General features: G+C 53.2%; 6 protein-coding genes and 1 non-coding gene across 7 annotated transcripts; 4 read left to right on the forward strand and 3 right to left on the reverse strand.

Moving 5' to 3' along the window:
• Window positions 1-1,715: 1,715 nt before the first annotated feature.
• On the forward strand, window positions 1,716-2,015 carry SODALDRAFT_354650 (hypothetical protein; the record flags this gene model as incomplete). Its single annotated transcript, XM_028613748.1, has 2 exons — window positions 1,716-1,754; window positions 1,854-2,015. 2 exons carry the CDS (start codon window positions 1,716-1,718, stop codon window positions 2,013-2,015), a joined length of 201 nt encoding a protein of 66 aa, XP_028470298.1.
• A 1,248-nt stretch (window positions 2,016-3,263) lies between these two features.
• Window positions 3,264-4,312, forward strand: SODALDRAFT_270189 (CDP-alcohol phosphatidyltransferase; the record flags this gene model as incomplete). The annotated part of the gene is made up of 3 exons (XM_028607702.1): window positions 3,264-3,345; window positions 3,453-3,829; window positions 3,926-4,312. 3 exons carry the CDS (start codon window positions 3,264-3,266, stop codon window positions 4,310-4,312), a joined length of 846 nt encoding a protein of 281 aa, XP_028470299.1.
• Window positions 4,313-4,347: 35 nt separating this feature from the next.
• Window positions 4,348-4,791, reverse strand: SODALDRAFT_374820 (hypothetical protein; the record flags this gene model as incomplete). The annotated part of the gene is made up of 3 exons (XM_028614702.1): window positions 4,348-4,490; window positions 4,553-4,574; window positions 4,644-4,791. 3 exons carry the CDS (start codon window positions 4,789-4,791, stop codon window positions 4,382-4,384), a joined length of 279 nt encoding a protein of 92 aa, XP_028470300.1. The 3' UTR covers window positions 4,348-4,381.
• A 478-nt stretch (window positions 4,792-5,269) lies between these two features.
• SODALDRAFT_319160 (hypothetical protein) lies at window positions 5,270-7,007 on the forward strand (the record flags this gene model as incomplete). The annotated part of the gene is made up of 2 exons (XM_028609434.1): window positions 5,270-6,170; window positions 6,307-7,007. The coding sequence occupies 2 exons, from the start codon at window positions 5,270-5,272 to the stop codon at window positions 7,005-7,007; spliced, it is 1,602 nt and encodes a 533-aa protein (XP_028470301.1).
• Window positions 7,008-7,330: 323 nt separating this feature from the next.
• SODALDRAFT_354654 (protein serine/threonine phosphatase 2C) lies at window positions 7,331-10,597 on the reverse strand (the record flags this gene model as incomplete). The annotated part of the gene is made up of 4 exons (XM_028613749.1): window positions 7,331-9,041; window positions 9,110-9,215; window positions 9,365-9,456; window positions 10,455-10,597. The coding sequence occupies 4 exons, from the start codon at window positions 10,595-10,597 to the stop codon at window positions 7,331-7,333; spliced, it is 2,052 nt and encodes a 683-aa protein (XP_028470302.1).
• Window positions 10,118-10,210, forward strand: SODALDRAFT_t6. The gene has a single exon. It is a non-coding gene; the product is annotated as a tRNA-Leu (tRNA).
• Window positions 10,598-10,631: 34 nt separating the features above from the next.
• On the reverse strand, window positions 10,632-11,377 carry SODALDRAFT_16938 (hypothetical protein). The gene has a single exon (XM_028606994.1). It carries the CDS (start codon window positions 11,249-11,251, stop codon window positions 10,868-10,870), a length of 384 nt encoding a protein of 127 aa, XP_028470303.1. The 5' UTR covers window positions 11,252-11,377; the 3' UTR covers window positions 10,632-10,867.
• Window positions 11,378-11,685: the final 308 nt, after the last annotated feature.

Genomic DNA, 11,685 nt, shown 5'->3' on the forward strand with positions numbered 1-11,685 from the left:
AATGCGACATGGTCGGCAAGAAAACTCAGGTATTCGTAAGGTAAGGTAGGGACGACTGTTGTAGTACTCTACATACTCTTCTCCGTACCTTATTTTACTACCTTACCATTGCGCATCGTAGGTGATGGTACTGTAGGTATCCCTACCGATGTACGGCTACCTATTGGAACTAGGGAGGGAATTACGGATAGGGGGTGTAGGGATTCAGTTATGACTAAGGTACTTGTACGAAGTAGGGAGTGACAGCGCGGCGGCTTGGTGGAAGTGGGGCCCTAAACTAGTATCGTACTGGTTGTCCAAGTACGAAGTCGAATGTTGGCGATATTTGACGACTCTACGGGGTTTTTTTTTTTTTTTTTTTTTGGATTGGTGGTTTTCCGGGAGGGGAGAGCGCCAGGCACTCCGCTGACTGCGACCGGTGAGCCCCAGCCCGCACGGCCGGGATATGGGAGTAGGAAACGGCAGAGGGGCGCCAATTAATCGCCCGTAGGGGCAAAAAAAAGTCGGTAGGCAAAGTACTTTACACTGCAATACCACTGCAATACCACCCTCCGGCGTCATCAGGCTGCGAACCAATCTGGCCACCAATATGTCTACCTCCTCAGTTAGGCAATGGGGGATATTATCTGCCGTGATGGCCCGTCGGCTTCCTCCGCCTTAAGCTGAATAGTATTCGTACCCCATGTTTGTCTCTCTCGAGGTATAGAAAATAGAGACCCCTTTACGATTCTGGTCAGCTTGGAATATATGTGCTTTGGTAATTACGTGGGCATGGGGGGCTTATTAGGAGGGTCGTCAACCCAGTGTCCGTGCATGCCGATCCCTTTTCAAACATTTACGAGGTCATCCATCATTTTCACATCTGAGTGAGTAGCTAAGCGGGAAGTAAGACCTGCATACTGCGCTGCGCACTGGTTGGGAATAATTGGGAATAAATAGTTAATAGGCTCCCAAGCCAACGACACTGGGAAAAGCCCAATATTTAATTAATAATGCTTCTTAAACGAGAGAACCAATTGTCTGGAGCTGACTGATGTTGAGAGAAAATACCGGCTTCGAGGTGACGCGATCTGAACCCATTGACAGAGACGCTTCTACCCTACCTTATTAGGCCGAAAGATGAATTAGTAGCTCTGGTTCAGACGAACCCCAAGACACAAAGATCTCCTAGGAATCATACAGAAGGGTCGTCGACAGCCGAGGTTCTTGAATGCAAAGTCGGTCCGCGCTCCCTAATCCGTCTCCTAGTGTATATTGGTACCTATTCGGCCGACTGCATGTCGGAAGTATCTTACTCGTCGCAGCCAGATTTATATATATATGAGGCACGAATATGCATGCTGCAAGAAACACCGAGGGGCGAGAGTACGTTGTAAGGGTTGTCATATATTTCGGGGCTTCGCGAGTACGAGCAAGGTGTGCGGAAATCGAACAAAAGAAAGAGGCAGGGGAAAAAACCACTCGGTTCATGCAAGAGTATGTACGAACACGTACATTATTAGTCGGCTTGACCTACCTGAGAAAATATAGTGGTTCATATTTGGAACCCCCCGCTGAAGATACAGAGGGGTTAGGAGTGCAGACGGAAACCCTTAGCAACACGGAGCACATACTGCAGTATCAGCGGTACTCGGTGTATAAGGCAATTAGTGAAAGCAAAACCTCGCAGTTTCTACATCGTTCCGAGGATATGAAGAGATGAAGATCTGTCGACCATGATCAATGGTGTCGTGCCGTCTCCGACGTCCCTCGACGTATGTCTGTATTACAGTACTTATCTTACCTTACCTGGTAGTATGTAATTAAGGTAGGTACCTGCGTGGTGTGGCACGGGTCAATAATGGTCGCCCGAGGCCGAAGGGCCGACAGCATTGAGGCCGATGCAGGGAAGAAAGCGAGCGCGACGTCCCATTCAGCTGTCGGTGTTCCCGCATTTCATTCGCCACCTGTCGGGTAGTTTGACTACGAGATTCGGAAGGTCGAGAGATCAGTATCTCACCAGTCACGACAGCTAACCCACTGGTATGGATGGCTCGCTGTTATATCGACTGCGTCTCCTCTTCTTTCCCCCCCTCTCCTCCCTCCCCCCTCTCCCCCTCTCCCCCATTCCCCCATTTCCCTCCTTCTCTCTCTTTCTTTTTTTTTTCCGCCATTTCATTTATTTATTTTAAAGACCGTGTTCCTTTTCCGTCGATCGCATTGTCCCGCTCGCTAAGACGTCAACCGAAAACCCTGGTGGACCTCGGCGAGCTCTAGCATGTCGTTGTCTCCTTGCGTCACTACGTCCACTATATGGACTTCCCGACTCTTTGCATCCTTTTATCCTTATGTCAGAACAATCGGGTCAAGGTACCGCGGAAGAGATTCAATTTCCCAAAGTAGGGTAAAGGTAAGTAAAAGTAAATGCCTACACCCAACCTGAAGTTGTACACTACCGCGGAAGGACAGGGAGGAGGCAGTTGAGAGACGTCACCCCGTCGCATCCATCCCTCCATCTATCAGCTGTCACCTAAGGTAACTGATAAAATAAGCTGATAACAGGAAAGGTTAATAATTTACTCGGGTTCTCTCAGGAGGCATCCGTACAGTATTTTAAGTCGCATACACTATGAAATAAAAGACATATGAAGTACCGGGTTGATAGATGTTGGGCGTGTTGATTACGCCGCAGTACGGCGCACACAGTACGGGCTGGCCATATGTGTGTATGTTGTACAGGTACCTACCTGTAAGGTACCTGGCAACCCACCGATAAGGTGATGCTACATAATTTTGTCGCCCAGCTCTTTGGGATCCGGCCATCCCGACGTCAATCCACCTCACACCGAAGTCTTTTGACTAGGTATACTTCTCCTTTCTACCCACCAGGCTATACTTGATAATTCTTAGTTTCTCTCTCTCGGAACCTTCTTTTCTTCCCTTCTTTTCCCGTTTCTGGGCAGTCCTGATCGCCTGTATCTGCGGAGTACAGACGCTTCGCGAACCACACGTGTAATCTCAGCTAACAATACCAAGCTATCTAACGTCTTTACGCGCCAACCCTCGGGTCCACGTCACCCACCCTTTCTACCTCCCGCCCTAACGACTGTCCTTTCTGTTCCGACATCAACACAACATCCTAACGCCTTCTTTAACACAACGCTGGTCGTCTTTCCCTTCCGTTCAATATCATCATGTCGACACGCCAGAATACCAGGCAGGCCGCTACAGCTACGGACGGTATCCGCTCTGCAAAGGCTACAGAGGAAGAAGACCAAGGCCTCATGAATGTCAACGGCTCTGCCCACACGGTCCCTGGCGGTGCAGTCAAGGAGAACATCTTCCTGTTCTGGCCCAATGTCATTGGTACGCATTCGCCTAGTCTTTTAGCTGTTCTTGCCACTATGGAGTGGACGATTCTACTTCAGCGAACTTCTGTTACTAACAATATCTTCTTTGGCTACCCCTTCTAGGCTACGTCCGGATCGTCTTGGCGCTTGCCTCCCTCTACTACATGCCCCTCCACCCTCGAACCTGTTCTCTTCTTTACAGCGTGTCCTGCCTGCTAGACGCTCTTGACGGCTACGCAGCCCGTGCTTTCGAACAATCCACCCGCTTCGGCGCCGTCCTTGACATGGTGACGGACCGATGCACGACCTCTTGCTTGCTAATGTTCCTGGCTTGTGCCTTCCCGAGATGGACCATCGTCTTCCAGGGCCTCCTCGCCCTCGACTTCTCGAGCCACTATATGCACATGTACGCTTCCCTGGTCATGGGAGGCGCCGAGACGAGCCACAAGAACGTCGACAAGAGCCGGAGCTGGATACTCAGTCTTTACTACACTAATAAGGTGCGACCCAACACAAACAAAAAAAAGAAAAAGGGGAACGCGGGTTCGACCCGAGTTTCGATTGCCGGACGTTGCTAACAATGGTTTTTGACCTAGACCGTCCTTTTCGTGTTCTGCGCCTTGAACGAGCTCTTCTTCATCGCCCTCTACCTCCTCTCCTTTTCCTCGCCTCTCCTATCGCCCTCGCTCCTCAGTAGCGTGGGCGAGGCCAGCGCCGCCCAGATTCAAGCCGGTGGGCAAGTCAATTCGTCTCTGCTGGGCCAGATCTTCGTGAATCCTTACAGTGCGGCGGCGCTGGAATTCGCTCGCGCCAACAAGATGGACTCGTTCTGGCCCTGGGTCCTAGCCGGCGTCAGCTTCCCCGTCATGGCTGGCAAGCAGCTTATCAATGCTGTGCAGCTCGTCAATGCCAGCAAGTGGCTTGCGGAGGGTGACCTGCAGTCAAGGAAGCAACAGGGCCTGCCGAGGAAGAAGAACGACTAAACAAAGCCGGCCAGCTTGATTTTGCCTATACGGGTAAAAAAAAGGACCTTTGGAGTCCTGGACTGTGGTCTACCTCTTTTCGGACCAGGTTTCTATACCCCGACAGAGCGCGGTGATCAAGCTGTTCGGGACGAATGTGGGACGGTCGCGAGAGGGAAGTAAGTACTGGAAGGTCTGTCTTTGGGAATTGGTTTGGGAGGCGTTGCTTGGGCGAGCTATCAACTGTATTGATCCTGATACCTGATATTGGGACTCGGAATTGCTCAACGGATCAGGGGTCAGAGGTCAAGGGTCTATCAGGGAATGGTCATGGGTTGGAATAGCATGGGACGGTGGGCGAATATGCCCATTAGGCGCCTCGTGCTGTCAGATTGCCATCTGAATCGTCCTAGGAGCGGGCGATGGGGCCTCCAGCTGTGGCCACCTTGTGGTGATGGAGGATCGCTGGATTCCTTCAGTCGAGGTGGGATTGGCTTCATGGCGTCGGCGTTATAGTGACAGGCATGATAGACTAATAATAATAGCCTTTATATTGTCTACCTTAGGTATATATTCAACTCCCCCAGCGTGTCTTTTATCTCTGTCCTCTCCGTAACTATCGATCCATGGGCTTTCTCGAAGAAAGGTACAGTACGGATATCTGCTGGAGTACGGAATATTAGAGGGACCCGCAATGATGTAACTCCGTTCTGGCTGCTTACCTAACTCTCACTTTACGGGGAAAGGGTCAGGTAATTATCAATAAGACGTGCGGCTCTTGTTCAATATCGCTTCCATGAACAGTCGTGACAGCACCTTGCCACCGTCTCCCCTTGGGAAATATTTGTAATTGGAATTCTAACCCTATTCAGGACCCCTAAATACTCGGCTTGCACTCTGGAGAGATTACGACGAACCCGACGTTGAGCCCCTACCTAATCTTATGCGTCTCTTAACTTCTGGTTCCCTTGGGCTGGGATGGACGACAGCGCTCCTGGCCAAGATGGAGACTCATCTGATTCGACTACGAAGAACGCGGTGCCTGTTATCACAATCTCTCCGGTAGGCGAGGTCATTCTGGACATGACGTTCGAGAACTCTCCAGAAACTATCAAAGCCGCGAAGAGATCGTACCAAAAAGCCATCAAGAGGCCTGGGGCGACCCGTGTCCCGGAGCCCAACTTAAATCCTCGGGTTCGAGTCGCTTTCCGGGTTGAAATTGATGTCTTGCGGAAACATTCCAAGTATTTCGACAACCTGCTGGGCAACAAGCAATTCGCCGAAGCTCGGCTCATTGAGGACGCCTTGTCCCGGCTAAACCTCGAGAATCTCAAGGCCCAGGACGAAGACCCGTCCGCTCTTCCATGGATCCCCATCACAGACGATGACGAGGCCACCAGGTCTGTGGGCCGGGAAAAGGTTCTGGGAGATATGCTAAGGATCCTCCACGATAAGCCCGTACAGACAGGCGCCAGCGCGATCAATATGCTCTACGTCACAACTCTCGCCGTCCTCGCCGACCGTTTTGATTGCCGCCGCACAGTCTCCCGGTATCTGGGCCGCAACTTGAAGTTCAAGTGGCCCGTGACGACCAACGGTAGAAGCAGTAGCAGCGGTAGCGGCAGCGGCAGCGGCAGCAATGGTAACAGCAGCAACCAAGTGTCCTTGAGGCCGTCTGACCAGGCCAAGAACAGCCTCGCCAACGAGCAGCTGCTGCGCCAGAAGATTCTCGTTGCCTGGCTCCTCGAGCAGCCCCTGAAACTGCACAACGTCACCCGAGAGATCACCATGCGCGGATCGGTCCTCTGGAGCGCTCTCGGGCCGCCGGAAGACGCCCCCCTTACGGAAGCATGGTGGGAGCTCCCCGATGGTCTGGAGCGTGAGTCTTGTCTTTCCCGGTTTTATTTTTTCTTTTCTTCCCCCCTCCCCCTCTTCATTCAGTTCGTCAACCCGACCGACCATCTCTGTAAAGCAAAATATCATCACGGGGCATACGAAACTAATGTAAACGAAAGGTGAGCTCCAATACCGCCGCGAAGCCATTCTAAACACCATCGCTTCGATCCAGCGACACTTTCTCTCCCTCTACTCGTCGCGCGAGCGCCAGTGCAAACTTGGCTACGACTCGTCCTCGGCATGCGATCTGTTCCAGCTAGGCCAGATGCTCAAGTTCTTCACGGGGAAAGGACTGGTCAGCCTACTTGACTTCGGACCCAGCTCGCTCGACGCCCTCTCGGACCCGGCAGCTTCCGCCTCTCTCAGCTCTCCCTCTGTCGGTTCTTCCCCCGTCTCCACGACTACGACTTCGACAATGATAGTTTCCGGTCAGGTCGATGTCGACGACCTCCTCGCCACCCTGCGCCAGTGCCCAGCCTACCAGGTCGACAAAAACCACACCAACTGCGGTCTGCGCACGCGCATCGAGCCCATCGTCGACTACGTCCAGGCCATGCTGTCGTCCAACGTCGTGTCCGTATCCCACACCGAGTGGAGCCGAAATCGCGCCGCTTGCTCCTGGGCCGCCAGTGCCAGCACCGATCGTACCGCTGACGGGATAGATGCGGCGGCAGCCAGCAGGAGAGAGAGGAGGACGTTCGCGTTCACGAGGAGCTTGGCCTTCGACCAGAGGCTGAGGTACGAAGGAGCCCTTTATGCCGACAAGATGGCTCGGCAGCTGTTCACCGCGGATGGGTGGGATTGGACCCCGGAGTATTGATCTTTTCTAGTCCCGTCTGTTGCGTCGTTCCATGTCCACTCAGACTTTATGATACGACTACATATAAACATATATCACGCACTTCTATGGTGTTCCTCCCCCGAGGACAATGCCTGGTGCTCAACTCATATGCCCACCAAAACTCCTTGCTCTTACCTTGAATACTGTGTAGGGTAGACCAGATGAACCAAACGTGAGGGGAAAAAGGAGAGAAGAAGGAGAAGAAAAGACACAAACAAAATCACCCTCATGCCTTGACATGATTATACTAAACATGCTCCCCAGGGTAAGAGGGAGAAAGACATGCACATATATATATTCCATCACCTCGTCCCCCGTCGGGGATCAGACGCTTCCGCCCGCCGAACATCCCGGATCTCCTTGGTACCCAGGCTGCCGACGCCGCCCTCAGAGCGACGCTCCCACCCACCCAGCCGGACGACGAGGCATGTAGCATTGTCACCATTGGCCGACACCTCGGTGGCGTAATTGACAACGTCCTGCGACCCTTGCTCCGGAGTTCGCGCTTCCTTGATAACGTCGACAATCTCCTGATCGCTCAGCGTACCGGATACGCCGTCGCTGACGAGAGTGAGGAAGCTGTACTGGGCCGGGCCGAGCTCGACGCGGGTCAGCTCAGGCTCGGCGGAGACACCGATGCGCTTTGACCCCATGTCGCCGAAGGCGCGGCTGTTGGCGAGGCCGGCGATGCGTAGCTCGCCGAAGGAGTCGCCCGATACCATCGAGCCCGCGGGTGCGTACCGACGGAGGCGGCGCTCCTCTGTCGGGGTGGTGGGGTGGTGGTCCGATGTGAGCGGTCGGGCGAGCCCGGTGGCGGTGTCGCAGAGGAGGACGCGTGTGTCGCCCACGTGGGCCACCAGCAGGGTCGACTGGGCGTTGGGATGCCAGAAGGGAGCGGCGGTGGGGGTGGAGATGAGGGCGATGGAAGCGGTCGAGCCGCCCTTGAAGCGGCTGTGGCCTCCTATGCCGTGGCCCGAAGGCGGTATGTGGGGGGCACCGAGGATCTCGTCGTTGTTCAGGGGATCATCGGCTACGCGAGGGTCTTCGGGGTCGGGTTTGCGGGCTTGAGCGGAGACAAAGTCCAGGTCGGCACGGAGAAAAGCGTACGTGAGGACGGACTCGATGGTGACGGGTTCATTGTTGCCCTGGTCGTACGTGCTGCTAAAGTGTACTGGGTTGAAACGCCGAAAGTAGCCCCCAATGGTCCGCCTGTACTCCTCCATCAGTTCTCGCTCGAGCTGGATGGCTCTGGAGACGCTGTCGACTTCAGCGGGTACGGGATCAGCCCCTTTCACGGCTTCCTCTCGTTCTGGTTGCTCGACGGCTCCGTACTCGTTCTGCGTGGGTGTCCTGAGCCGGCTTTTGACCTCCTCTTCCGATTTCATCTGCGGCTTGTCTACGCTGCCGGCTTCGACGCCAGTGTCCGATGTACGGCATGAGTTTTTCGGTCGGTCACTCCTAAGACTGCTCTTCAGCCCAAAGTTGGCCGATGCCTCTTCAATGTATCCGTGCAGCTCGTCTCTCAAAAAGTCCGAGCATTGGGTACCGCCGTGGCCGTCAAAGACGCCGAAATAGAATATCTGGGGGTCTCCCAAGGCGCTATCGGCTGATGTCGCCTCATCGGGTCTCTGGAGGGCCCTCCTCTGAACGCTCATAGGTGCCCGTTTGGCAAAGGAAGGCATTGATGTTGTCCCCGCCTGACTGGTATCTTCATTGTAAGGGCGAGTACCTCTCGCAGTGGCCGATCCGAAGTGGTGCTTGGCTCGTTGCAGAGGGATCCGGACTACGGTCAGGTCCCTGCTGGGCATGTTGAGTGGGGCGGCAGCGGGAGACGAGCCTGGGCCTTGCACATGAGGGATGGAGGCATCGCGAGGGAGCTTATGGCCAGGGCCGGCCGAGTTTCGGGAATCGGGATGGAGGGAGGAAGACGGGAGATGAGTGACGAAATAGTCATGGAATTCCCGCCGACCGGATGATAATGTCGAGCCAGCGTTCAGGAACGGGGCATGTCGTCTATACGGGAGTAATCGAGTATTCTTCACGATCGAGTTCAATTGAGGTCGGGGAGTGATCTTAGACACAGCCTGGTGTTGGTCGGGCGCGCGCTTTGCCGGAGGGAACCCACGGCCTCGGCATAGCTGCCGCGTCGCGATTCCTTGATAGATGATCGTGGGTTGGGCGGCCGCCCTGCAATGATGCGTACGCTGGGCCAAGCATCGTAATGTAGGCGGACATGGTGAGATTGGCATAATGGAGATGACGGATGTGGGAGAGACCCATCACGAGATGAGGTGTATGTGTGTGTTTGCCTTGCTAGGGATAATTGACGACCTCACGATGGTATGAGAGGGAAAAGACGGCTCCGTCGAGCCCGGGATCGTCGTCGGCTTCTACTGTCGACTTGTCGACATCGCCTTCGTGTCGGGTACTAGGTACTATTCGTAGGTGGTGGCTAACCAAGGAAAGAACAATAAGACAGAAACGAGACAGAATGAATCCTTGGAAGTCAGAGGTGTTGAGAGGACCAAGAATATTGACGTGGGGTTGAAGGATTTACAGGTAGCTCCTCGTTCATCTCCAGAAGAACCACATCCCAACGAACAACCAGGAGAACTTCCCTGGCCTCTTCTTTATCGCAGATAAGACAGGGTACGGAGGTACATGCCATAACGCCTGGTCCAGGGCGACGTCCTCAACGGAAACGTTGGTTGTAATTACCAATTAGGTAATAAGGTAATACTAGATCGGCTGGAGGTTATGGGAGACAGGGATACCCCGCGCAAGAAATAATAATACGTCACTCATCCCAGCAGCCTCCTAACGATGTACGAATTAATGATCAATTAATACCTCTGATTAAACAGTAACATTGGGGGCACAATTGTTTGATGGGATTCGTAGCTGTACACCTTGGCACGAGTAGGAGATGCAGTATTTTGTGAACATAAGGTAGTGTGCCGAGACATTTCCCTCTCTCCCCTGAAATGTATCCGTCCTCGCGAGTCGTACGTTCCTGAGCGCCTAACACTGCGTTGCTATTCTGTTATGCCATATGAGGCAGAAAACGAGGTGTTTTTGTCATTCAGAATGATGGCGTGGCCGAGTGGTTATGGCGGTACGTTTAGGTAATCCAATACCATCCGTACTGGGAAACCGCGCGAGTTCGAATCTCGTCGCCATCAAATGAATACTTTTTTTTCTCCTTTTTTTCTTGTTTTTATTACTCTCCTGTGTTTCTGTTTCTACTCTGTTCTTTTCAACTCTCCGCTATTCTTCGCCTTCTTTGCATGATCTTGATCCTTTTTTTTGGTTCTTTTTCTTCCCATCGTCTTTACATTTTTCAGTGCATGTATGTATTTGTTTGGTCAGGATTGGCTCCTGGTACTCGGAAGAATCCATCCCTTTCCACTGCACGCAGTAAAACACCATCTTAATTCCGGTTGGACGTCCTGCGAGACGGTCTCGGTTGACGACACTCCGATGAAACGGGAAGCCAAGCCGGCTCCATGCTCGACGTAGATCGCATGGAAACACAATCGCATCGAGTCAAAGTAAGTAGCACGAACCATGCAGAAGCCCAAGCCATATGACGACCAAGTCCTACTCTCCGTTCAACCTGAGTGGCGTAGCTCTTACATGTGTTGGTAATACCGTACGTATACTTGAATTACGAAGCATTTGTCATGTATTTCGAGTGAGGCAGGACTCTTTGCGCTGACTTCATGCACGCCGCGTTAGAGGTTCATGAATTATCACCTGCATCGATTTTGTCTTCTCCAGAATTGCACCGAGTCGGGCCCTTTTTCCATTTTTTTTCTTTGCTTTTCATATCTTGTTGATTATTTCTTCGTGAGACCTGTATTTTCCTGATATCCCACCAAACCACGGCTCGTCAGCCACATCATTCTCTCGCCCTTCCCTGTATACTGCATCCTCCCCACGGCGCTACGTAGCGTCCAGGTCGAAGTGATTTGATTCTCTGGGAAAACTCGCAAGCATCTCGACAGGCCTCTCAGGGGAAAAGACCCAAACGAGAGTTCCTCACTATTGCAGGTGGCCAAAGGGGAGTTGTTTGACTTTCTCCGTTCGTTCCCTGGAGACCAGAAGTCACATGCCGAGGGCAGTGGCGTGGCGCGGATAGAGGGGAAGACAGACAGGGCCGAGAACTGAGACATTGGGTTCGTCGTCATTGCCTCCATTACTCGGAGCCTTGCCGACGTCATTTGGGGTGCGAGGCCAGTAAAGGAAGAGCAACGTAATGATAGCCCCCCCCTGCTGTAGTGCAGTTCCGCAACGCGTTATGGGCGGTATAGACCAAATTTTTTGTCTGCTCCCGCTGACGCCAGGACCCGTGCTGTAACTAATCCCGTGGGCAATGTCGTCAAGCTTATGACTGCCCGTCAAAGTCCTCAGATGTGCTTTCGACATTCTTTCGCCGTGACAGCCGGGTCAGTCGTGCTCGCCGCCGACGGCCGATGACAGTGCATCGAGTCGAGCTCCCCAGCCGCGACTGGGCTAGTTGTAGGTGGTCCTCCAGATGGCACGGTAAAGTGCTGAGAATATCTTCTCTTGAGGACCTCGTGAGTGGTGGTATTGTTCGTATCTTCGTATCATTCGTGTCGGCCGATGGAGGTGACGGTTATAGGTGATAAGGATC

Source organism: Sodiomyces alkalinus, assembly GCF_003711515.1.
Source record: "Sodiomyces alkalinus F11 unplaced genomic scaffold SODALscaffold_1, whole genome shotgun sequence".
NCBI classification, from domain to species: domain Eukaryota; kingdom Fungi; phylum Ascomycota; class Sordariomycetes; order Glomerellales; family Plectosphaerellaceae; genus Sodiomyces; species Sodiomyces alkalinus.